This window comes from Dunckerocampus dactyliophorus, chromosome 5, assembly GCF_027744805.1.
Source record: "Dunckerocampus dactyliophorus isolate RoL2022-P2 chromosome 5, RoL_Ddac_1.1, whole genome shotgun sequence".
Lineage (NCBI taxonomy): Eukaryota > Metazoa > Chordata > Actinopteri > Syngnathiformes > Syngnathidae > Dunckerocampus > Dunckerocampus dactyliophorus.
In genome coordinates, this window is record NC_072823.1 from 27700093 (window position 1) to 27728040 (window position 27948).

Consider the following 27948-nt stretch of genomic DNA (forward strand, 5'->3'; position numbering starts at 1 on the left):
ATTTTTATGCATATTTTCCAACTGGAAGCTGTATAAACAAGAGTGCTTCTTGGATTGAAGCATATTTGCTCATGTGTATTTGTGTATTGAGGGAGGGTATACTGTATGTCCTAAGGAGATTGAGACCTTATATCGAGGTGTGCACAATTATTACACAGCTTCTTTTCCAAATTGGGACACTAAAAAGACACTCCTCATGATGATAGAACCATCAAAGGTGTTGCAAATACTCACCCACGGCGCCACAGTGTAAAATACAACCCGCCTACTAATTGTGCACAAGCGTTGGCGCGTGCTGAAGCTTTTTAATTGTTTTTTTTTCTCAAAGCAGTCTGACGACGCCAACACCTCCATCTGCGCTCAAGTACTTAATTACGGATTGCGCGCTCGCTCTCAGACGTGCAATTACAGCCCTCATCTGCTATTTTACATTTGAATCCGGGCCAGGCTGCACGTTAAAATGAAATATGAGCGGTGGCGGTGATGCTGTGGAAAACGTGCACTCAAACCACTCTCAGTTTGAGGGGGTTTTGCATATGTGATTATCGCCGTTATTGTAATTAAGTCTTAAAGGGACAGCAACACTTTTTCACACATCACTCTCAAATAGCTTGTTGATGATGAGTGGGGGTGTTAATGGGTGTGTGTGTGTGTGTGGGGGGGGGGGGGGGGGGTGTAAGACGGTATGGAGAAATGCGAGAAAGGGTGAGAGTTGACCTTCGCCTCTTGTTGAAGCAAGCTCTGTAAGTGAGGGGGTGGGTGGCTCCACTAAGTGGCCCGATTCATTCCCCCAGAGACCACCCCCTCCCCAACCCCACCCTACACACACACACACGCAGTCCTGAGTCCTGTGGTCCAGGTGCAGAGATGGCAACACTGACTCGGATGACCCCTATATAAGGAGCCCCTTCTGGGGTGAAAGGTCACGGTATGGATCCACCCACTGTCTGTCCGTGTGTGTTTTTGCCCGCGAGGACCACAGGCGGAGCCTCAGAAAATATGGCTGCCACCAGGCCTTGCATGACCCCTCGCCATTTGTCTACCTCGTCACAAGACGGGAGGCGAGGAGACAGACGTGAGGGTTCATCTGGGTTCAGACTTGAAGTCTGTTGGGTGCATTGTGGGCTTGAAACCAACACACGGGGCAGCTTCATGCCCTATTTATTACAAAAAACTTTTCTAACTACACAACAAGCCAATCTCTCAAATATTGTTCACAAATCTGTGTGTGAGCATTCATAATTCATAATTTAGACACCTCACAGGTGTGGCATATCGAGATGCTGATGAGACAGCATGACTGCTGTACAAGTGTGCCTTAGGATGGCCACAATAAAAGGCCACTCCAAAATGTGCATGCCTGATGACAAGAACCAGGATGTCTTCAGCTTTCTGGAATTGTGTACAGATCCTTGCAACATGGTGCCGTGCATTATCCTGCTGCACCATGACATTATGCTCATGGATGAATGACACAACAATGGGCTTCAGGGTCTCGTCACGATATCTCTGTGCATTCAAAACGCCATCAATAAAATGCACCTGTGTTTGTTGCCCACAACATACGCCTGCTCACACCATAATCCCACATTTTATTGTCCTTTTATTGTGGCCACCTGTGCAATAAAACAAATACAGTGCAGTCTCTGGATAGCTGGGAGTTATAACTGAAAACTACAAAAAGTTAAACGTCAATTTCCTTTTTTTTCTTCCATCTTTTCATCGTTATTCAGATTTTCACCAAGATTTAGGCCCTGTCTACACGAAAATGTTCGTGGATTGTTGTTTTGTGCGTCCACGCTGTGCCGCATTAGTAAATAGTCACTGAGTCAAAACAATGTAATACACGAGGCACACCTACGTGTGGCGCTGTAAACAGACACGAGTCACCACGTCACACACCAAAATGTAGAAGAAGGAAAAAAAACGCATCAGTTCGTCGTATTCCGCTTTCCGAGGCTTGTCTAGACTTACGACAAAGTGTAAATAGATTTGCGGAGTCAAAATATCAGGAGGATGTCGACTGGGGTGAGTCATACCAGTCGAAATATTCTGATATTGTGTTGGCTTGTTGTCAAAGCAAATTTTTGGTCTCACGACAGCGACGGGTCGGCGACGTCATCGTTTTCAGAAAGAAGTAGGTTGCCTGTCTACACAGAAACGAAAAGCCAGCGTTATCAGATTTTGCCACTCTGGAAGCTGTTTAAAAAAATGCAGTTTCCATTTGGATGAATGGCTGAAACTAGGCATGATCAATTGGCCACCGATCAGTATCGGCTGGTTTCCGTGAAAAATCATGTGATTGGCATATGCCAATAAATGCCTTTCAATACAGATCATAAAAGCCGATCATAATAATATATGAATAATATATGAATAATAAATATATAAGATAATTAATTGTTTTGGTATTGGCCAATTTCAGTCCTGGATGATCGGTATCAGAATCAGCAGCATAAAACCCTGATCGGAGCATCCCTAGATGAAAGGCTAAACCTTTGCCGTTTTGCTCTGAAAACGTTTCCGTGTAGACAGCGTACCACTCCTCTGTCAGGTTGAGTCACCTCTGTACGGTACCAAAGGTTCCGTTTCAGTACACCCCCATTACTCTGGTATATTGTACAGTAGCACAGTGCGCAGGCCATGAGAAAGTATGCTGCAAATTGTTGGCGCCACGCACACCAACAAAGAGACGGAGAAATGTCAGGGCGACAAACCACAGCGACGTATAATACAACTTCCTCTTCCCTATGTTGCCTCTCACTGCACTTCTTTCTTCCCTAACGGGTCAACAGAATCATAAACACCAGGCGCTGATTGTGAGCCGCTAACAAGCGTCTCTTTGTCCGCAGCACCTGACCAAATTGCTTTGGCGGGGATTGGGAAAGCCTCCAAAAAGCTGGGCACTCATTACCGTCCTCACAGGGGCATCATTTCATGCATGTGCATAAAAATAATGTGGCTGTCCTTCCAAACAAACAAAAAGAGGTGGGCGGAGGTCAGGGTAGAGGCGGGAAGACGAGTCAGCCGAGCGTAGTCCATGGGAACTGTGAGTCAGGGAGAGCTGTCAGCGAGACTGCGGTGGAACTGGACGGGAATGACCAGCTAACCACACAAACACACACCACGAGAAGCACTATTTTCCACGTTCTGCTCCGTATAGCCTGTGGAGCTTGACGTGTCTCGGCAAACTTCATCTTTATTGACATTGTCGGGATTTTGTGTTCAGCAAACACAGATGTTGAAAGCTTAAAAATGGGCCTCAACCTTGTGACGAATTCAATTCAAGGATACTTCTCCAGACTGGAAATAAGAAATGCATAAGCTTTCAAAAAAATAGTTCAAACTTGGCCCTGAGTTTTAGGACTCTCAAAGTTCCCCTTTGATGCAAAAGTGATTTTTTAATGATGTGCTAACAGTAAAATGTGTCCCCAGAGCTTGTTTATGAGTGTCAAACCTGATGTAAATCTGTCATACCCTCCACTTGTTTGCTCCACAAAAAAATGTAAAAAAACCCTTCCTTTCTCAGGCTTTGCTACACATCTTAAAATAAAGCCCAGAGCTCTGTCAACTGTCACTCAGCTACAGACATGGGAGCTATAAAGGCTGAAGTCTTGATCCTGTTGTCGCTCTTCGGTGGGGGTTGAGCGCAGTCCATCCATTTCGTTCCACTTATCCACATAAGGTTTGGAGGGATACCGTCTCAAAGGAAACTCAAGACTTCCCGGTCTCCGGCAACCGAGGCATCCCTCCAACATGTCCTAGGACTGCCCGACGGCTTCCATCCCAGCTGGGCATGCCCAGAACACTCACTCACTCGCTCACCTCAACTGGTTTCTCTCGAGGCGAAGGAGCAGCAGTTCTACTCTGACCTTCTCCTGGCCCGACACAGAGACCGCATTACTGCACCAATCCGCCTGTTGATCTTCCAGTCCAGCCTTCCCTCACTCATGAAGAAGACCTCGAAATAGTGGATCTCCACCTGGGGCAAGATCTCACTCCTGAGGGGTGCTATCGACCCTGAGAATCACGGCCTCAGATTTGGAAGTACTGTGCACTCAGCTGCAAACCGCCGCAGCAAACAGTGAAGGTCACAGTCTGATGAGGACATCAGAACCACATCATCTGCAAATAGCAGAGATGAGATCCTACGGCCCCCAAACTGGACACCCTCAATGCCTTGGCTGCGCCTAGAAATTATGAACAGAATCTGCAACACAGGGCAGCCTTTGCGGATGCCAACATTTTCCGTGAACAGGGTCAAATTACTCCTAGCATTGCGAACCAGGCTCCTGCTCAGGAGGCTCCTGCTCACATATTGATGTTAGCAATGTAGCTAGTATATTAGCAATATGCTAGTGTTCATATTGTCTGTGTCCTCCTGCCCCACTCCTTAATGCTATGTTGTTGTACATGATATATGGCATCTATTAGATAAAGTACACAATGGATACCAACACAGCTCATTCGCATTAAAGCTACACGCACACAAATCCGTGTGTTTCCAGTCTGGCTTACTAAAAGCACATTTAAACTGTCTAAATTCCAGGATCAAGGCCTGATTTTGGACAACACATGCCATTACAGAGGATGTAAAATGGTTGAACAATAGGGCCCTCTAATGACTTGTAGTATATATTTTTATGAGTATAAATAAGCATTACAATGCAACACCAATGAAACCCCAACTGTGTCTTCAGACTAGACTGATTTACAGCCACGGGCAAGCGCTCCTTTTTTAACGGTGGCTTTTTCCAAATTAGCTTTAATACAAAAGGGGTGCACTTATGGTTTTAAGGAGCAAAGAAAAACAAACAAGTCCGGATTGATGGCGTGGCGTTTGTCGTTCAGCAGCCTTGTTGACTTGGAAGTGAAGGCATGTGCACGCTGCGTCTCCTTGGTTTTGTCTCCTGGAAAGACTAATCGTAACGGTCTTAAGTGTCGTGTTTTTTTGTCGTTGTTTTTTTATGAGACACATTAGTGTTTTCCATCAAGCTGTAATTACTGCCCATTCATGAAGCGATGGTGGTGGGGTGGGAGGGCGGACCCTACTCCTTTACAATGAATGGAACCGGCTCGCTAGCAGTTCTTTATGGGAACATTTTGCAGGAACAGCCATCTATTGATATGCAAAGTGTGGACGCACCAGTATGCAAACATACATGTGCCACAAAAGCAGAACAAGTACGACACAAATACACGCTTGGGTATGTCACAAGCAAAGTAAATGTATACGTGGATGCATGGGCTCGTACTACGGATGAACAAAGAGGTACAGCAAAGTGGGACCATTGGGTCGGGTAGTTTGGTATTCTTGACAATGGAAGTTAGCAACACAAGTGAGTAGCAAGATAATTGTGTCTGGGGTCTGGGGCTGCATGAGGGCTGCCGCCACTGGGAAGCTGCGGTTCATAGAGGGGGAAGATGAATTTCACATGTACTGTGACACTGTGAAGCATAAACTGGGGTGCATGGCAGCTTGGTGAGGAGCTTCAACACACCTCCAACATAATTAAGAGTCGAGTCGAGCACCTCGAGGAAGGAAGGTGGAGGAGCGTAAGAAGGCAAACATCCACCAGACTAGGGCTGGGCAATATGGACCAAAACTCATATCCCGATATATTTAGGTTGAATATCGATATACAATATATATCCCCATATTTTTTAAGCAAAGTTTGACACAATCAAACCCAAACATGCGCGTCAAATTGCTTTATTAAAATAAATACTTCACATGAGGATGTTTTTTTTTTCTCATCTAAAAACAGCCTCTAAAAATATGAAATAAATATAGAAAAAGTAAAATAGAATCTTTTTGATAACAAACCTTTAGCTATGCTCAAATCCTAAGCTAATAACAAAAGAACAAAATATGAAGGAGTGCCAGGTTTAAGAGCAACTCAAAAATACTCTAAACTGAACAGTAGTATTTTTTGGGTAAACATTTTTAGAAGACACAAGCATGTCCTTATTTTGTGCCAGGAACACCAACCTGTCAAGTGCAGCAGGCTAAGCAACTGCCCGTCTAACTTCCTTGTACATTTGTAGTAGAGCTGGTCGTGCTAAAAAATTGTGACTGCTGTAGGCTAAAAAGTGATTTACTGAGTTATTTTATCAAGTAACATATACAAATAGATTTTAGAATAACTGTTTGCAATGATGGTTATTGATTGAATTATTAACTGAGTGCCTTAAAATAAGTACAGTATAGATATAACTGTTCACAAGTAGTTTATAGAAATAATGCCTTATTTAACAATTAGCCTTTTTTTCCAATGTTGCAACGAGGACCATATCTTAGCAATGTGAGAGGACACTTCTTTAGAAAAGCACACCGCTTTGCTTGGAGTTGTTTGTATTGGAGTTTGTGCCAAGTTTTAAGGTGGTGAAAGATATTTTTTTATGCTTTGAATGTGAAGTACCTCCACATTACTGAGCTACCGCTTATTCCTTGCTGACTCATTCTTCCACCACAGACGGTCTCGCTTCGACTGGAGCCTCCGGGCTTCCGCTCTTCCCCTCCTCCCTCCTTCCAAATCCAGTCTATATCGATATCAACAATATCGATATTTTAAAAATATCGATATATCGCCCAGCCCGACACCAGACCCACCAGTGATGTCATCACAAATGAGTGCAGGAGGATTACAGTCACAACCTGTGCAGTGCTGCTCAAATCCATGCCCAAGACGGTTAAGGCAGTGCTAGAGAGTCACTTTTTGGGACAATTTCACTGCAAGGTGGACTTATGTTGCCACCTATTTATGGCAGTGTACTGAATTCATTGGTCCCTCAATCAATTGCAGTTGCTGGGAGCATTCGTGCATCCCCCAGACCATGACGCTACCGCCTTCATGCTTGACTGTAGGCAAGACACAATTATCTTGCTTCTCAGTTGTGCTGCAAGCTATTTATATAATAATTGTTGTGTGTTGAATTCATGTTTACCTCAATGAACCGCAACTACCCCCACCGACGGCACTCGTGCAGCTGCAGACTGCGATGCAACCAAGACACAATTATCTTCTCACTTGTGTTGCCAGCTGTTTACCTAATAATTGTTGTGCTGAATTCATGCTTCCCTCAGTGAACCTCTATTAACCCTGCCGACAGCACTCGTGCAGCCACAGACCATGATGCAACCAAGACACAATTAAAATGCCACTCACTTGTGTTGCCAGCCATTTACCTAATCACTGTTGCGTGTTGAATTCATGTTTCCCTCCATGAACCGCACCTCCCGCAGGGGCAGCAGCACTCGTGCAGTCCCAGGATGATGCAACCAGGATGCTATTATCTTGCCAGATGTGTTGGCAGATATTTGGACAATAATGACTGTGTGTCATTTTCAATGGATAGCTGTACACTGACTACTCTACAGTACATCCAAGTTTACTTATAAAGTATTGTTCCTTGAGAAGATATAATCCAATACTTGCTCTTTTGTGAGATAGTGTATACGCCAAGATCCGGATACATTTAAGGCTGGTTATCTTGCACCAAAGACAAACAAAATGCAAGAGTGTCATTGAGCGGCATCCGCAGTCGTATACTTCCCACCTCTCCAACCACAAGCAATCGCGTGAGGTCTAAATGAACTTTCCGCAGAAAAAAAGGGTCTGATTACTGCGTTGGTCCCATGCAGTGACAAGCACACATAATGACACGGGGCTGAAAAATTCAGAGGAATGTCTAATTGGGGGCCTGCGCTGTAAAGATGACATGCCGTCATCCTGCTTTTACTGCGCCGTGATGTGTTTATTTCCATCACAGTCTGGCGGAGTTTTGGTTGTTTTGTGGCGTACAGAAAGGCAGGCGTCAATGGCGTCACTTTTGAGCACGAGTCATGTCATCTTTATGACAGTTTTATTTGCACTGCTGCTTACCCGGGGTAGCCTTTAATCACATTTGATGGGCTTTCCTTAAAACCTTAAAGCGGATGCTTGACCTCTTGGACGGCTGCATCATTATCTACCTCTGCATGCGCTTTCAAATGTTGCTACTCAGCTGTCGGTGTGAAACTCCTGCGTGTGCCACTTGCCGTACTGTACTTGTTTACAATGAAATCAACAGCGCTATTAATGCTGGCTGAACAAGTCGCCCCTTAGCACTATTACAACATTGGTTCTGTTGCTGCTGTGTTGTGCAATATACTTGCTAATAAATAGACTATGTGGTCCATGTGGTGTTTCCCTTGCACTGCGATCATTAGTCAACTTAGATGTCTATTTTAATTTTGCCTGGATTAATTATTCATTCATTCATTTTCTGTGCCGCCGAATCCTTTTATTTTTTTGAGTTTTCTTAAGTTTAGTTAATCTTTTTTGTTTTGTTTGTAATTAATAAAAATAACTGATAATAATTCTTGAAACTTCAGAAAAGTTACTTTTTAAAGCGGTATTAATGCTTGCTGAACAATTGGCCCCTTACTGCTATTACAACATTGGTTCTGTCACTCCTGTGTTGTGCAATGTGCTTGTTGATGAATTAAAAGTAACTGTTTTTATTAATATAATTTTGTTGATGTCAAAATATCTAATGAATATTGGCCAACATTGCCTTACCGCACCACCTGTTGCTGTAGCACGCACATCACAGCCCACTCAAGCACTTTTCTGAGTGTAGTGTGAGTCAAATATTTGTAATGCGCAGCCATAGCTTTAATGTCAAGATGACAAAGTAAACCGCATTTGATGTTACGTTACTTCATGGATTGAAATAGCAGGAGTTATGCCATTCCTACATCAGACGTCATCATCATCCGGTTGTCGGATACAAGCAATTATTTGCCAATCTTCATGCACTGTTGAGAAGGATGCATTTAAACAATTAGTTTGAGTGCTTTATGGACCGACCAAACAACTGCTTAGAACCCTTTGCACCGGTCAATGAATAACAACTGTTAAAACATCCATAAAAACCAGCAGCCAAAGATAAGATGAGCTGTTCTAAGTTAACTTTTCCGATCCAAAAATTGCCTCAGCACAAGCTACACATCTAAAGGTGAATTAAGCTGTTTCAGTGCACTCCGTTTGGATGATATTTGAAACTATGAGCGTATCGTCAGCTTGGGTTTTACGTGGCAGTTAATGTTTTTTTAAGAGCAGGAGCCTAGTGGTGTCAATAACCTCTTTAGCGTGGCTGATGAATATGCACCTGTTGAACGCAAGCTGGTTGAGCCTCTCCTTCAAGCCCAATGGCTGCTCCGTATATAATTATTAAATGTTCTGTTTATTCTTATGTAAGAAGCATGTATTCATTCTGTCCACGTGCTGCTAAGAGGTTTACTCCTCCTTAAGCTCACTTCCCTAATTATTACGTGGATATGTGTGTGTGTGGCCTGTCACACTACATCTTGATGCAGCAAGCACACAAGCGTGATCGCACGCTCCACACGTCAGGCACGACTCAGCCAACCTTTTGAGCGAGCAAATGTACAATATGCAACAAATAAAATTAAATAAAATAAAATAAAATAAAATAAAATAAAATTAAATTAAATAGGCATACATTTTGTTGACAATCATTTTAAAATTAAAGCAAAAAAAAAGGTAAGATTTTCAAAAAGTAATAACAATTTGGGGATTTTTGTAACTAACAAATTGTAATATAATGTTCAAGCTGCTGAAGCTAAGGTCTAAATCGCAGGTTTAAAAAATGGGCATGTTAATGTTATTTTATTGCATCATATTTTTTATTATGTCATTTGCCATTTGCAAGTTGCATGTCAATTTATTATTTACAATTAAATTAAATTAAATTAAATTAAATTAAATTAACAAAATACAGTTAAACACAGTTATATAAAGCTATATTTTTTTGTGTTTTGCCTGCGTATTTTGCATTAGATTGTGCCGACATACTGTACAGATTGTTGAAGATCATTTTAAAATGAAAGCTAAAAAAATTAAGATAATATAAAAAATAATAATTTGGGGATTTTTTGCAACTAATAAATTACAATATATTGTGCTAGGTGTTAAAGCTAACACCTAAAAAAAACAAAAAACAAAAAACATAAACATTATAAAGTAGGGCTGCAGCTAACACTTATTTGAATAACCGATTAATTGGTCGATTATTTTTTCGATTATTCAATTAATCGGATTAAAAAAACCCAACAACAGCACATTTTTTTATTTCCGCCTCTATTCAGAAATAGAAGATTTGAACTGACAGAGCAAATAAGTGCACAAACACCAGGTTGCCGCTTGAATATTCTGTTAGAATAATGTTAAATAATAAAAAATCTAAATGTTTGTCAAATGGCTTCAGTAAAACAATAAACGTACACAAACATACAATTACAACCTTTTCTTAGTCGATTCTTCTGAAGCTTGTTGTTTCAGTTGTTTCAATGGAGTAATCGGTTAGGCCATAGATGGACCAAATGAATATGGAACAAACACCTACAGTTACTGGTTGGGTCCGCAACATCAGAAAGAGGCACTGATGGCCATCCCTGTTTTCCAAAGTCAAAGCTGATATGTGTGAATATCTTGTTTTGGCTAAAACACAAACATAATGAGTCTGCTTTCATTTGAGAGGCAGAAATCAGAGGATATTTACATATTTAAATAAAAAAAAAACAATTAATCAATTACCAAAATAATTTTTGATTAATTGGGTGGTCCATCAACCGTTGATTAATCGATCAATTGTTACGGCCGTAAAATACAGTTTCAACAAATTGACATATTTTGTTAGTAAACATAAATATAAAGTTAATGTTATCTTATTGTATCGTATTTCTTACTATTTCATTTGCCATTTGCGTAGCAATTTATTATTTCCAATCAAATTAAATACAATAAAATGACAGAAAATAGGGTGAAATTGTGGAGTTGAATTGAATATAGTGTTCAACACAGTGGCAAGGAATGGATTCATTTGAAGGTGTGCGTATGGTGAATCTGCACATGCAGTCGCTGGTGTGAGTGCTTGTGCATGTGTGTCAGCAACCACTAATAAGCATGGCAGAAAACATACACACACAAAAGTACATGTGTGTATGAAAATTCCCTCATAGGTCAGCCCGTGTGTGTGTGTGTGTGTGTGTGTGAGTGTATGTAATTGTGCATCATGATGACCACCAAGCCTTCATTACCTCCACCATGGGCTGGAAGCAATCAGCCGCTGCGCCCCAGTCGCAGGCCAGCATTGGGCGCTCCAGACCAGCAGACCTAGCATTAACCAAGCCAACGCGGCCGCAGCCTGGCCGGGCCTCACGTTGGACGCAGCTCGCTAACGTGTGCCCAGTGTAATCTCACTAACCAAATCAACACAGCCCTTTTCCTGCCTGTGCAAGACCGTACATGGTACTTGTCATAAACTATACGGCCTGTCATAGCCTGTCAGTGTGACTTCTATGATTTGTGTGTATTGTTGAAGTACACAGGCAGCTGTGCACATATACATGGACTTGTTTAGGTTTATTATATATATAAATATTGATTGATAGATATTTAGAATTCTGTAGGTCTTTTTAACCACCCAAGCTTGCATTTTGCATGGTATATTATATGAGTTAAAGGAAAAGTACACTTTTTAAAAAATGTTCTCAATCAACCACAATCCTTATGTGAGACATGAACACACAGTGGTGTGAAAAAGTGTTTGCCCCTTCCTGATTTCTTTTTTTTTTTTTGCACTTTTGTCACACTTGAATATTTCAGATCATCAAACAAATTAAAATATTAGTGAATGACAACACAACTGAACACAAAATGCAGTTTTAAAATACAACTTTTTATTATTTTGGGAGAAAAAAATCCACACCTACATGGCTCTGTGTGAAAAAATGATTGCCCCCTAAATTGTGGAGGAATTTTGGCCAACTCATCTTTGCAGAATTGTTGTCATTCAACCACATTGGAGGCTTTTCCAGCATGAAGCGCCTTTTTAAGGTCATGCCACAGCATCTCAATAGGATTCAGGTCAGGACTTTGACTAGGCCACTCCAAAGTCTTCATTTTGTTTTTCTTCAGCCATCCAGAGGTGGACTTGCTGGTGTGTTTTGGATCATTGTCCTGCTGCAGAACCCAAGTTAGTTTCAGCTTGAGGTCACCAACTGATGGCCGGACATTCTCCTTCAGGGTTTTTTGGACAGCAGAATCCATGGTTCCATTTATCACAGCAAGTCTTCCAGGTCCTGAAGCAGGAAAACAGCCCCAGACCGTCATACTACCACCACCATATTTTACTGTTAGTATGATGTTCTTTTTCTGAAATGTGGCATTACTTTTTTGCCAGATGTAATGGGACACACCTTCCATTCACACATCTTCCAAAAGGTTTTGGCAGAGTATTCTCCCAAAGGTCTTGGGGATCATCAAGATGTTTCCTGGCAAAATTGAGACAAGCCTTAATGTTCTTTTTGTTCAGCAGTGGTTTTGGTCTTGGAACTCTGCCATGCAGGCCGTTTTTGCCCAGTGTCTTTCTTATGGTGGAGTCATGAACACTGACCTTAACTGAGGCAAGTGAGGCTTGCAGTTCTTTGGATGTTGTTGTGGGGTCTTTTGTGACCTCTTGGATGAATCGTCGCTGCGCTCTTGGGGTCATTTTGGTTGGCCAGCCACTCCTGGGAAGGTTCACCACTGTTCTATGTTTACACCATTTGTGGATAATGGCTCTCACTGTGGTTCGCTGGAGTCCCAAAGCTGTAGAAATGGCTTTATAACCTTCTCCAGACTGATCTCTCAATTACTTTCTTTCTCATTTGTTCCTGAATTTCTTTAGACCTTGGCCTGATGTCTAGCTTTAGAGGATCTTTTGGTCTACTGCACTTTGTCAGGTCCTATTTTAGTGCTTTCTTGATTAAGAACTGGTTTGGCAGTAATCAGGCCTGGGTGTATCTAGAGAAATTGAACTCAGGTGTGAGTTCGATTGAACTATGTTACTGGGGCACTGGCATTGACACACTGGCTAGCCAGCTAGTGGCTAGCCACTAGCTGGCTAGCCACTAGCTTCACCACACACTCGTCCGCAGCCCAGTGCCTCAGACCATTACCAGAAAAGTCATGCTACACACTGGAACTGCCACTGCTGCTACTGTTTTTGTATTTTTGAGTTTGGAAAAGTTAATGCTACGTGTAGCATTTGTTTCTATGTTGCTATGTGAAATCAATTCGCCCAGGAAGGTGGTTCCGGTAATGCTTAAAATGACCAAAATCTGGTAAAATACTGTAAGTATTACATGTTATCATGAATGTACCTGTTACTACATGGCCACAGCATGGATATGAAACCATAAAACCTTGTTGGAGGTTTTAGGAGGTGTTTTAATAGCGGTCTCTTTTTATATCTTTAGAACGCACAGAAACGAGAAAGACGTGTGTTCATGTCTCACATAAGGATTGCGGATGATGGGAATTCTTTTTTGTTTTTTAAAGTGCAGCTTTGCTTTTTAACAAAAGGGAAGTGGAAGAGCATCGCTCCTCGCAATTATCCAAATTATAGAGTCATAAACTGAAATAATGAACTAACAACACAGATACATAGGATTGTCTTTTAATATTTAATGGACAAACTTTGTAGGATTAAATGTCAAAACAAAATAAAAGCAAATAACCACAAAGGTGTGTAACTGCTGGCACTGGTGAAGTTTTTGTTTTTTTCAATTACGATGGTAGGAGATGCATTTGTTCTTATCTGGAGTGGTCAGCATCCAGCAGCTTTATCTACCCCCGCATGCGCTATAAAATGTTGCTACTCAGCTGTTGGTGTGAAAGTCACGTATATTGCATTTCCCGTGTTGTCGTTTACAATCAGTTCATGAGTGCGATTAATGCAGTTTGCGCCTTACTGCTGTTACAACATTGGTTTTATTGCCTGCGCTGTGTTGTGCAATATACTTATTCATACATGACCATGTGGTGACAGAGCACTACATTTCTTTTCGTCCACTTTCTCATGCACTCAAAATCATGATTACGCTTTACAATATGCAATAAAATATGCAAAAGCAAGAAGGGGGAGTGAGACAAAAAGCATTTTGAAAAAGTAACTGATTGAAAACAACAATTAAACTGAAATAAGCTGTTTATAAGCTGATCAAAAGTTTAAGACCATTGCTCAAAAACTAACAAAAAACTCTCCAAACCAGAACAAAAAATGTTCTCAGTAGGACTCAGTAATGAGTATCTCCACCGTTCTTGTTCATCACTTCAAAAATGGGTTTGGGCATGCTTGATGGGAGTGTTTCCAGGAGGCTAGTGGGAACATTGCTCCAAGTGGTGAAGATGGCTTCACCAAGGGCATCAACTGTCTGGAACTGATGGCCATTTTTATAAACTTCCCTTGCCATCCATCCCCAAATGTTCTCTATGGGATTTAAATGAGGGGAACATGCAGGATGGTCCAAAAGAGTGATGTTATTCTCCCTGAAGAAGTCCTTGGTCAAGCCAGCATTGCGAACTGCAGCGTTGTCCTGTTGAAGAACCCAGCTGTTACCACACAGACGAGGGCCCTCAGTCATGAGGGATGCCCGCTGCAACATCTGCATCCGTTTGACGACCCTGCACCACCTGAAGCTCCAGTGTTCCACTGAATGAAAAAGCACCCCAGATCATGATGGACCCCCCCTCCACTGTGCCGGGTAGAAAACATCTCAGGTGGGATCTCCTTGTCATGCCAGTAACGTTGGAAGCCATCTGGACCGTCAAGGTTACATTTTTTCTCATCAGAGAATAAAAGTTTTTTCCACCTTTCAATGTCCCATGTTTGATGCTCCCTGGCAAAGTCTAAACAGGCAGTTTTGTGGCTTTGAAGGAGACGAGGTCTTTTAATTCTTTTTTTTTTTTAAACCCTTTTCCCGCAGATGCCGTCTGATGGTTATTGTGCTGCAGTCGGCACCAGTAAGGACCTTAATGTGGGTGGAAGACCGCCCTGTGTCTTCATGGACAGCCAATCGGATCCTCCGGGTCAGCGCAGGTGTGATTTTTTTTTGGAGTCTACCACTTGACTTTTTTTGTTCCATAATGCTCAGGATCTTTCAAAAAATGTAGAATGACTGTCTTACTGCACCCAACCTCAGCAACAATGGCACGCTACGAGAGGCCTTGCTTATGCACTCCACAATCCGACCGCATTCAAAAAGAGAAAGCTTCTTAGCTTTACCATCAGGAGGGCATGACAGTGTGAATGCCTGACAGAAAACAATTTTGGTTTTTATAGCCTGTGGTCTTAAACTTTTGATCCGCTGATAAACGACCTATTTCAGTTTTATTTATTTATTTTTAAATTACAAGTTCCAAATACTTTTTGTCTCACTCCCCCTTCATGTCAACTATAGACGAGCCTGCAGTTGAAATGCTTATTTTACACTAACAAAGATGATCAACTGTCGGAATATGTGCGACATGACAGAAGCAGACAGGTGTGTAGCGGCTCATGTGTGTGTCGATGTGTCACACAACAGCCGACACATTTTGTACGACAACACATTCTTGCTCAACAGTTGACGGGGAAAAACATTTCTCAGTCCCGCTGCTCTCCTCAGGGGCCAATTACATGTATGTCTACGTGCAGGTACAACACCGTTCATACACACACACACACACACACACACACACACACACACACACACACACACACACTCTTTGGAGTAGCTAAGGCCTGTGCACAACCACACAAACAAAGCACACACACATTGCGGCTAAAGGACAGTAGTGAGAGCAAGCCAGGCTGTTATTCTTGTGCATGCTGGCTGAGTGGACCGTGTAATCTCCAGGGTGGAGTCCATATTGGGTTTCGGGCTAATTTACTGTTTTTTGGCCTCACTTGATTTGTAATTGGAGAGAGAAAGAAGAAAAATGTTGTTCTTTCACATTGATAACCACAGTGGATGTAGTTACCCTCAATGGCCAGAGGGGGCACTAGTGGTAAATGGTCCACCTCCAACGCACTCAAAGCGCTTTGACACTGCGAGCACATTTGCCCACTGATGACGCAGCATCAGGATCGAAGCCGCAACCTTCAGGTTGGGAGACAACCACTCTACCACCTGAGCCATGCCACCCCCCACTGGTACCAACTATAACAACGATTAAAACACTCAAGTGATTTGTTTATATTATGATAACATTTTTTTCTGTCGAAACACGAACATTTATTATCGTGAGTGGTCTAAATATAGCTGGGATGTTTATTTACCTAACCGTGAAGAGGACGAGATGTTAATAGGAGAGAGGCTGTTATGTCCCAAATGTAAAAACACATGATGCACAATAACTTGTTTTTTTTGCTTTATTATGGCATGAAAAGGGTTTGTGTGCCAATATGCCAAAAGTTAAGCAAATTTTGCATAATCCTGCAGGCAATAAAGCCGTGAAGGGAAGCGCTGCTGCTCGGCGGTAGAAAAACAAAACAATCCGGTGCTGTGACCACGCCCGCTGTGCGCCGTGTTTGCAGTGGGAACTCAGTTGCTTTTAAGGGCGGAAGGACTCAAGTTATGATGCACGGTGGTGACATGATGGCTTGTGGCATGCAAGCGATACCGCCTCATGCTACTACTGTCTGTGTGGTCGTTGGAAAGTACCAACAGTGGCTATCAAGCCATTATCATGATGATTTTTAAAGGGACGCGACACTCTTTTGGGGAAATTCTGTCCAGTTGCAAGACTCTAAATTGTCCATAGGTATGAATGGTTGTTTGTCTATATGTGTCCTGCGATTGTCTGGCAACCAATCCAGGGTGTACCCCGCCTCTCGCCCGGAGTCAGCTGGGATAGGCTCCAGCATACCCCCGCGACCCTAATGAGGAGAAATGGCATAGAAAATGGATGGATGGATGAGACAAACAGAATTTTTCTGTTTGTTGCTATTTTTCTTGTATCTTCAACCAATATATTTAGAATTTTTACAATTCTCTTCCTCTTTTTATCATCTTTTTGGCTCGTTCAGCCCTTTAGGCAGCAAAGAGTTGTGCGGAAAAATGTGCCGCATCGATAAACCTGACCCAAAAGAATTTATTGCAATACTTATATTCCTTTAACTTCAATTGTGTGTGTGGATAATAAACATTCAAGAGCCAAACTGCTGGCGTAAAGACTTGCACCTTCAATAATGCAGGGGCGCAAAGTTTTTGACAGGAAAAAACACCCATAAAATATAAAACATCACTTTTTGCAGAACTTGCAGAACCAGCTGCTTTGTACACAAACCCCCACTTTGCTTTGTATCAAAGTTCCTTGAGCTGCTGTTTATAAATAGCATTGCAAAGACATAGTTTGCCCGGAGTTTACCCATGTTTGATATAAGGAGATCCAATAAGCAGCTTTTTTCAAGATAATAATGCTTATTTTCTCGATCGACGAGACTATTTTTGACACTGATGCCAAATAAGGTAACCGAAGTATCAGGAACAGCTCTCAGCTTGATTCAGCGCAGTTCTACACCGATGCCAACTACAAAAATGTCACATTCTGTGTCTGTCCTTTTGCTGCCGCCTGTCTGCTGTGTCTTGCAGTTGCCACCAAGCCGGCTGAGGCGGAGCTACCTGCACACACCTGCACACTATCACAGGCGGCGGGTACTTAAGAAGGGCACTTGGACTTGTTAGGTGCCAGATCGTACCTTCTGCTACGTCGCTCCTCGAGCTACTGTACTAGCTATTCCCGATTTGTCCTCTTGCTATAATGCTACTGTATCGTGAGTACTTATCCCTGCTCGGCTACTCCAGTAGCAGTAGTTCCTTGTTACTGCAGTTTCTGTTGTATAAGACTCCTAGTCCTTTTCCTGCTACCTTTTGTAGTGGTGCCTTTAGTTGTCCTAGACTTTTTCCCTACTACCTTATGTAGTAGTGTTTTTTGTTATTCTTAGCTAGGCTCAGCCTGTGTGCTTTCGTTGGACTCTCTTCTCGTTTTTGCCTTGTGAAAACCATTATTTTCTGGACATTAAAACCTTTGTTCACCTTCAAGCATCGCTCTCTGCATTTGGGATCCTAACTCCGGCGCTAGCCATTCATGACAGAACGATCTGGCCAATAGCATGGATCCCGCAGAGGCAGAACGTTTCCGCTTCGCTCTCTCGAACCAGTGCCAGCTGGTCGGAGACCATGAGAAGGCCATGAGAAGCATTAGCCTTATCGGCTGGCATGAGTGACTTGCGCCTCGAAGGAGCATGCGCGCGCCTCGAAGTAGCATGCGCACACCTCTCGCCGGATGAACACTTACCTCCTTCCGGCGCATTAGCTACTAGCTCCCCAGCCCCGGCGGTTGCAACCACTAAACCGCTCCGCGAGCCGAATATCCCGCATCCTCCACGCTTTTCCAGTGAGTCAGGATCCTGTGAACAGTTTCTTCATCTGTGCTCCCTGGTTTTCGACCAGCAACCGGGTACCTACCCCACAGACCCCGCCAAGGTAGGGTACATTATGAGCCTGCTAACTGACAAGGCCGCAGCCTGGGCTTTAGCTATTACCAAGGCTAGCCCCGCTATCCGCTCTTCCCTCGTCTCATTCCTGGGGGAGATGAGGAAGGTGTTTGACCACCCAGTTAAGGAAAGGGAGGCGAGTATTCGGTTATTGGACCTCAGGCAGCGTAGCCACCTTCTCTATTGACTTCCGTGTACTGGCAGCGGAAAGCGGCTACGACGATGCAGCATTACGCGGTATCTTCCGCAAGGCTCTCAATCCCCGCATAAAGGACGAGCTGACGGTCCGCGACGACACCACCTCGCTGGACGCCCCCATTGACTTGGCCACCCGACTGGATAATAGACTCCACGAGCGGGACCGGGAGCACGCAGAGGAGGGAACCACCACTCCCGCACCAACCCTGTCCATTCACCGCAGGAGTGGCGCCCTCACGGACATGCCGGCCGAGGATCCGCCGACACCTCCCTGGGAGGAACCCATGCAGCTGGGAGCCCGACGCCTTACATCGCCGGAGAGATCACTTCGCCGACGGCTTCACCTATGCCTTTACTCCGGCCAAAACGACCACCTGCTGTCGAAGTGTCCCGCTCGGGTTCACCGCCGACGTGTGAGGGGATCCCGGTCCCGGTATCATCGGCCGATCGACCCCTGGGATTGGACCGCTCTAACCAGCCTGTCTGTGAGTATGTCCGTTTTTTTATTGTCCCTTCACAATCCGCACCCGTGGTACTGGGCCTCACCTGGCTCCGTTTGCACAATCCGGTGGTTGACTGGGGTGGCGCCCGTATTGAGAATTGGAGTCCATTTTGTTACGGTAATTGCTTACGCTCGGTGGTGCCAAACACGCCCATTATACCTTCTACTACTGAGAAATTAGACCTGTCTGGGGTACCGGTCGAGTATCACAACCTCAGGGCCGTCTTTAGTAAGGACAAGGCCCAGGCACTACCACCGCATCGTCTTTATGATTGTGCCATAATACTGTTATCCGACGCTACGCTTCCCAACGCTCGGTTGTACAACGTGTCGGCCCCCGAACTGCAGGCGTTACGGGAATATATTTTGACGTCCTTAGCTGCTGGTCATATTTGCCCATCCTCGTCCCCGCTGGGAGCAGGATTCTTTTTTGTTGCTAAAAAAGATAAGTCGTTACGCCCCTGTATCGATTATAGGGGTCTCAATAAGATTACAGTACGTAACTGTTACCCACTGCCACTTATGGACTCTGCCTTTTCATCCCTCCACAACGTCCGTTTGTTTTCTAAACTCGACCTACACAATGCGTATCACCTGGTACGTATCAAGGAGGGTGATGAGTGGAAAACTGCTTTTAATACTCCCCTCGGGCACTTCGAGTACCTGGTTATGTCCTTTGGCCTTACGAACGCCCCCGCTGTCTTTCAATGTCTTATTAATGATGTCCTCAGGGACATGATAAATGTTTTCTGCTTTGTCTACTTGGATGATATCCTTAACTTTTCCAGAAACCTCGAAGAGCATTTCCGGCATGTCTGTTTGATTCTTCAACGGCTGCTGGAGAATCGGCTGTTTGTGAAGGCTGACAAATGTGAATTTCACTCCTCGTCCGTGTCATTCCTGGGGTACATTGTGGAGAAGGGCCAACTAAGAGCTGATCCCGCCAAGATGCAGGCGGTGGTTGAATGGCCTTCTCCTACAACAAGAAAGCAACTGCAGAGGTTCCTGGGCTTCGCTAACTTTTACAGACGCTTCATTCGCAACTACAGTTGCAGGGCTTACATCTACGAAGGTTCCCTTTGTTTGGACCCCAGAGGTTGAGAAAGCATTTGTCAGTCTTAAGAAATTGTTCACTTCTGCCCTGGTACTCGCTCACCCTAACCCTTCTGCTCAATTTGTTGTAGAGGTCGACGCGTCGGACACAGGAGTGGGGGCGGTCCTGTAGCAGCGCTCCCCGGTCGACCGGAGGCTCCACCCCTGTGCCTTCTTCTCCCGTCGCCTCACCATTTCTGAATCAAATTATGACGTGGGCAATCGTGAACTGTTGGCCATCGTGCTTGCGCTGCAGGAGTGGAGGCACTGGTTGGAGGGCACAGCCTTGCCCTTCCTGGTGGTAACGGACCATAAGAACCTTGCTTACATAAGATCTGCTCAGAAACTCAATTCCCACCAGGTTGGTCATTGGTCACTGTTCTTGAAAAGGTTCAACTTCTCAATTACATACAGGCCAGGTTCTCGGAACACGAAGCCCGACGCCCTGTCTTGGATCTACGGCCCAGCCGAGGAGGACCAAACACCTACAACCATCATACCTGTAGCCCGGGTGTTGATGGGGGCACTCCAGTGGGAGGTGGAGCAGAGGGTGTCGGAAGCAATGGAAGGAATGGAGGCACCGGAGGAATGCCCTGCCGGCAGGCTTTTCGTTACAGCTGAACTCAGGCCAGAGGTGCTCCGGTGAGGTCATGAATCCAGGTTGGCACGCCACCCAGGTGTCAGACGTACCTCAACGATTCTGGTGGCCCTCCCTGTCAGCGGATGTGAAGGAGTTTGTTGCGCCAGGAACAAGGCCTCCGTCCACCGTCCGGCCTCCTATTGCTGCTACCCATTCCTGCTCGCCCTTGGTCCCACATTGCACTGGACTTCGTCACAGGTCTTCCGTCCTCTAGAGGCAATACTGTCATCCTCAGTGGGGTTGATCGCTTTTCTAAGATGGTACATTGCATTGCCTTGCCTAAATTGCCTTCCGCCCTTGAAACTGCCCAGTTGCTGGTGGAACAGGTGTTTCGTCTCCATGGCATCCCCACGGACTTGGTCTCGGATAGGGGCCCCCCAGTTCTCCTCTCGTATCTGGAAGGCTTTTTGCAGGGCCTTAGGGGCGTCCGCCAGCCTATCTTACACTGTGTTTGCCACAAACACCCTTCCTCATGGGCCACCCACCTCCCCTCACCTCTGCCTGTGTGTTTTCGTTGGACTCTCTTCTCGTTTTTGCCTCTCCTCATTAGGGTCGTGGGGCATGCTGGAGCCTATCCCAGCTGACTTCGGGCGACAGGCGGGGTACACCCTGGACTGGTCGCCAGCCAATCGCAGGGCACATATAGACAAACAACCATTCACACAATTTAGAGTCTCCAATTAACCTAACCTGCATGTTTTTGGAATGTGGGAGGAAACCGGAGTACCCGGAGAAAACCCACGCACGGGGAGAACATGCAAATTCCACACAGACATGCCCAAGGGAGAATCGAACCCAGGACTTCCCGATCTCCAGACTGTTACTGTGTTGCCCAACATGCTAACCATTAGACCAAGGCCGTTTTTGCCTTGTGAAAACCATTATTTTTTGGACATTAAAACCTTTGTTCACCTTCAAGCGTCGCTCCCTGCATTTGGGATCCTAACTCTGGCTTAGCCGTTCATAACAAAAAACACAATATTACACTTCGTTACAGCAATGGAAACGTGGATAATAAACATTCGAGAGCCGAAATTACAGAGCAAAGCAAAGCATTTTTCCTCACTGGCAAAAAACCATCAGTCTCCAGCACAAGATCTGTATTCAAAATTCTGGCTTTAAAATAAAAATCTATACATTTTTGATTGACTCTACGATCATAACACCATCATTCACCTAAACACTGCAAAAATACAATAACCAACATACGGTTGATTAAATACTGGCCAAAATGAGCATTATAGTGTTTATTTAAGCAGAATTTTTGATGCAACTCATTTGTACCTGAAAGCAGTGAATTTAGGGGTTTATTAGTACATAGGTGCTAATACTAATATTTACCTATTTTTTACCATCTGTTTCCCCAACAGATGACAAAATAAAATAATAAATAATATAAAATTATAATAAATAATAATTAGTTAGCAAACGCATCGTTTCCATCAGAGCCTAATTACGCCCGGCCGCTAAAACCTTGCTTTGCGTGATCCTTAAGAGGAGATTGCATGTTTTGGTCGCCATATGCCGTGTTGTCATGCCAACTAGCGGCTGGTGTGACAGACGTCAGACACCCAGCTGGTGGGGGTCACCAGCGCACGCACGGAGCATCTGCATTCCCACAGTAGTCCGAGTCAACAATCAGGACGGCCCCCTTAACTCCAGGCCCTCCTCCCAAAACTTTATCAGAGTGATTAAAGCTCCTCCTGGACGGGGTGGGAGTGAGGCGAGGGCAGGCGGGGGAGTGACTCATAGAGGGGGTAGGGTGGAGGAGGGGGAAGTGCGATGTAGCTGAAGCAGCAGATTTTGGCGGAGAGGCCCGTGCAGTGCCAATGTCAAGGTGCTGAGTGAGGCGAGCGCAGGCGCTCCGCACACACTCAACAGGCTTTTCTCTCTGTCTCACACATACAAACACACTTTCAGAACTTCCTGAAAAACGCGCAAGTACTCGGATGAAACGCTCGCAAGAGGGAGCACATGAACAGCAAGCACTCCATTATGTTCCAGTGGCCTGCTGAGAAGAACTTTGACCCTCCACTGGACTGGTGGGAATGACCTCTCGGTCTGACATGGGCCTTTGTGTGCTCACCTCCGACCCCAGGCTGCCATCACCAAGTTCAGCCTGGCAGAACATGGTTCTGACCCACCCCAGCTAGAAGAACCACCACTTCTAAAAAAAAAGACTCACCTAACATGATGTAATGTAGCACATACCTATGCTAGTGTTGCTAACGTCTGTGGCCTCCTGTCTTGTATGTGACATATTGTGTCTTACACAGGTACTGACACGAACGGCTCATTAGCATTAAAGCCACAGATGCACAAAACGGCGTGTAACCAGTTGTGCTGAAAAAAAAAAGCACTTTTAAAGTGTCTAAATTCCGGCGTCATGGCTACATTTTGGTCAGCACACTTCCATTGCATTATTGCGGCACCTTTGAGACTTTTGTTGACAAATTGTATGATATTTGTCATGACAAGTTTGGTCAAACTCTGGGCTGGGAGGCTGCGTTTTTATAAGAAGTTTGACTGAAGACTCCGCCCATATCCTATGGTAGAGGTCGGCAACCCGTGGCGGAGTCGCATGCGGCTCTTCAGCCTGCATGTCGCGGCCCCCATGTCAAGCTCTTTTAACACCGAAGTGGAGGAAATGTGCATTTTTGAAAAGAGTTTGAAATATCCCACTCATCGCAAGTCTGTGAATGCATCTACACTACGTTCTGACTGCTGATTGGATGAGCAAAGGAAGGGGGAGGGAGGCCAGTATGTGTTCAGTCAGTGAGAGCGTGCTACCCCCTCGGTAAGCTATCTATAACCCTAAAAGGAAACATCTCGGAAGAAAATAGTTATATAGTTATATTAAGAGATATATCGATATCTTTCTTTGCCTTCAACGACGGAGTATTAGGGCCACATTGAAAAAAAAAATTGAAATTTAGAAAATAAAGTCGGAAATTTACCAGAATGAAGTCGGAAATTTACAAGAAAAAACGTCATAAATTCAAGAGAAAAAAAAATTGTAATATTATTAGAATAAACTCATAAATTTACGAGAAAAAAACATCATAAATTCACGAGAAAAAAAATCGTAGTATTACTAGGATGAAGTCGTAAATTTACGAGAAAAAAAAGTCGTAAATGTATGAGAATAAAGTCGTAACATTATGTGTCATACGTGTGAGAGGGAAAAGAGAGCATAGCTCTTCAGGAAGGAAGGAAACTTTCCTCTTGCTTCAGGCAAGCTTTTATTTACTGTATAATGTGGCAGCAGCAAAGCAGAGCAGTTGAGCACAAACAGATCAGCATGTGTACCCCATCTCACTTCCACCTTCCTTACCCCGCTCCTTCCACATGCCCAAGGCCAACGGTCACATAAGTCCCCCCCCTTTTCATAGCTTTCTCAGGCAATGCCTGTAACATAAAGTTACAAGTTTTTTTCTCATAAATTTCCGACTTTATTCTCGTAAATTTAACACTTTATTCTCGAAACCTCAGATTACAGTCAAACCTGTCTATAGTGACCACTAAAGGGAAACGGCAAAAGTGGCCGCTAAGGCAGGTGGCCGTTAAAAACAGGTTGGCGGCCATTTTGAATTTGTGTGCACACATATTAACTGTGATTAGAAGCTTGCTGTGTTTGCAGATACATATAATTATACTGTTACATGTTGACCAGTAGAGGGCACTGTGGGACTACGGATAAAAGTTGTAAAGAACAACTAGGCTTGTTATTCTACACCACCCACAGAACAAAGCTGTGCTACTATATATACAGCAGAGTGTCATTACAGCTTTAGTTCATCAGGAAGTGACGGTCACGAGCAGGAGAGCTAGGCTGAGTGCTAGCTGTGAATGTCGAGAGAGTTGGGAAGTGTGTTTATGTTGGATGTAAAGTCCTGCAGTGTTCTGCGCTGTTAATAAAGCAATTAAAGTGCATCGGCGACGTGAGTCTCTCCTTCCCCACAACAAGCGGCATTACAGTATTGACCAGTGCACATTGTCTCACACCAGGAAATAAACGGTGACACTGTCTGCAACAAGCTCCAAAGAAGACGGCTTTTTTATGTGGAACAACTGACAGTTTGTGTGGATCTTGTGAATGATTGTGACTGAGCTAGGACTCAGTAATTAAAGTCTACACACGACGGCTTCATTGATTAAAAAACTAAACTTTTTCGTGCATGAAGCTTCTGCTTGAGTTGGCATTTTGGCCGCTATATGCGGTCAGATATTGACCAAGGGAGACAAAATGGGTGGCCGCTGGCCGCGTTGGAGAGGTGACTGCTATACACAGGGTCTATAACATGTGGGGGGATTTGTCAGTGGCCGCTATAGGCAGGAGGCCGTTCTATACAGGTGGCCGCAAAGACAGGTTTGACTGTATTTGAATACTTAGTCGTAACAAGCATTGACTGAGACAGCTATGAAAAGGGGGGACTTATGTGACCTTTGGCCTTGGGCAAAGGTAATATCACGACTTTTTTTCCTATAAATTTAGTCCTTTTTTTCTCCTAAATTTACGACTTTATTCTCAAAATCTCTGATTTTTTTTTTTTCCCTCAATGTGGCCCGAATACACCGTAGCAGCCTTCCTTTCAAATGTAATGTTGAAAGACATTTTCAAAACAAGCACTCAGCTTTTTCCAAAAAGTACCCAACTGCAGATGGGCGAAAGGCAGCGATTTTGGAACTACTGTATGTTTGAGCGGAACAAACGTACTTATAAGAAGTGGATGAAGGCTGCAAACTCCACTACTGTAGAGCTGCTAGCTTTGACACTGCACTGGAGATCGTAAGGATGGGGAAGCCGTTCACAGATGGAGAAAACATGAAGGTATCGTTCATAAAAATGTCAGAGCATCTATTTTCCGAATTAAAAAAATAAACAGGAAATTATTCCAAAAATGAAAGAAATGTCTCTCTCCACAAAGACAAGTCAAGTCAAGAACAGGACCAAAAGAATGGCAACAAACATCACCGGTAGGCAAATCGATGACATGAATTCAGCACAAACATATTGAATTGCCTGTGATGTGTCAAGCGGTGTAAACAATATTGAGCTTATATGCAGATATGCCAAATCTGGTGGGCTTTTTATGTTAAAGTACGTCTTGGAACGTCTCAAAAAGGCCAACACAGTTCTTTTTTTCCCATGATTTCAAAGTAGGCCTACACGTGCGTTCTGCCCGTCTGTTTGTTGAATTCTGTTGTTGTAACAGGTACATTTTTTTAAAAGCTCCAAACTATTTTCCTTTACTGGAAGAGGAGGCAAAATGGCTCTTTTGATAGTAAAGGTTTCCGACCCCTGTCCTATGGCGGAGGCTAAAATCCTTTGCAATGAATTATCAGTAATCTTTCGAACATCTCTGATTCCAATTTGGGCTCCTTTGTCCAAATTCCCAAGGAGGAGTTTGTCAAAAAAAACCAACCCTGGATTTGATTTGGTTTCACGCCAAAATGTATGCCTTTTTTTCAGATGACTTTTTCATACATCCTCGCATCCAGTCTTGATATGCATACCGGTATCCACCATTTTGCTGTTGATTGGTGAACATGGTGATTTTTCCTGGGTCACTACAGAGTCTATTTTCCACCAGGGTACATGAGTTGGCAAAAATGAATGAGTTTTGGAGAATGTAAAGTCTCCTGAAAATGTGAGGAAAGTGCCGGTATAGTAAGACTGTATATGGAACAGTTTCTAGACGGCCGCGTCATTAGAGTGTTTGTGTTGCACGGCAACTCATCAAAGACTCCGCTATCCATCTATCGAGTATCCGTGATTCCAATTTGGGTAAATTCCCGAGGAGGAGTTTGGCAAAGCACGTCAGGGTCAAAAACGTCTGTTCCAGAGCATTTCAGGCAAGTTCTGTTAAGACTTTCCCCTGTGACCTGTCACAACAGACATCTCTGTGTGAGAGCATGAAACACAGCAGTCTATCTTATCTACAAGTTATCTCTCAGACTCCAGCCTGTCCTGTCCTTTCTGGTCTCCTCAACGGGACTCCTCCTGGTGTGAACGAGGAGATCAGTCAGGGTGCCCTTCCTTGTCTCCTCCTCCTCCTCCCACTACTATTACTACTGCGGTTGTTTATCGGCTCAGCTTATCAGGCCCGACTGAAGCGCAGACACTGGCGGTGAGTCACGGACGAGACGTGCGGTGTCGAGATCACCCGGCTGTCTCTCGTCTTATCTGTGTCCCTCTCTCTGCGTGTTTTTAACAACCACAAAAAACACCAGTGATGCTGTGTATGACTCAGTCTACGTAGTATCGGTGAGTCTGAGGACTGTTCGCCTCGTTTATCTATTTGCAAAGAAGTCCTTGTGACCTGTGCTTGTGTTGCTTTTTGGTACAGTTATAGGAGGAAAAAAAGTAAATGCTGTTAGCATTTCCTTAATCTCCTTTACACATATTATTAAAAATATCTTTTTGACAGTCCAAGGTAAAAAAAACATCCGTCCACACAGATGGAATTTTATTGAAAACAATATCTGGTTCATGACAAACGACTGCAGTGCGAAAGAGACGGAACACACCGACGAGAAGGCTGTGAGCCTATCATCAGCAAGAAGAAAGCCATTTCAGGAAAGTGCACAACAAATCTAACAGCTTCCTGAAAATTTTAGACCAATTTTCAACTGTCATCCCGGAGAAACTCAGACGAGAACCGCTGCTCCTTCCCACTGAGAGGAGCCAGATGAGGTGGCTCGAGCATCTGGTCAGGATGCCTCCCGGACGCCTCCCTGGGAAGGTGTTTAGAGCACGTCCGACCAGAAGGAGTCCTTGGGGAAGACCCAGGACACATTCGAGAGTCTGTGTCTCTCCACTGACCTGGGAACGCCTTGGGGTCCACCGGGAGGAGCTGGACAAAATATCCAGGGAGAGGGGCTTCCCTGGGCTTGCCTGCTTAGACTGCTGCCCTCACGACCCGACCTTGGACAAAGAAGATGGATGGACTCATTTTCAACTGATTTCATGTTTAACCACCACAACGGATTGTGGGTTTTATGTATATTTTTATGTCAATTGAACTGAATTGTAAAGCACTTGGCCGCGCGGTTGTGTGTGTGAAAAAAACAAGCTGTGTCATAGTGACGAGTTTTTACAGGAGATGTTAGCATAAAAGAAAACAGGAGTTGACAAGGTGTT

The 27948-nt window shown here is 44.2% G+C and overlaps 1 protein-coding gene across 7 annotated transcripts in view; it reads right to left on the reverse strand.

Annotated features, from left to right (window-relative positions):
- kcnq1.2 (potassium voltage-gated channel, KQT-like subfamily, member 1.2) overlaps nt 1-27948 on the reverse strand; it is a 289633-nt gene that overhangs the window by 89533 nt on the left and 172152 nt on the right. The window contains exon 20 of one of the 7 annotated variants that reach the window (XM_054777786.1): nt 1-27732. This exon is cut by the window's left edge and continues 15700 nt beyond it. The exons of the other annotated variants lie outside the window; for them this stretch is intronic. Within the exon in view, the coding sequence (XP_054633761.1) occupies nt 27721-27732 (12 nt within the window). The 3' untranslated portion in view covers nt 1-27720. The remainder of the gene's footprint in view (nt 27733-27948) is intronic. 7 annotated transcript variants of the gene reach the window in all.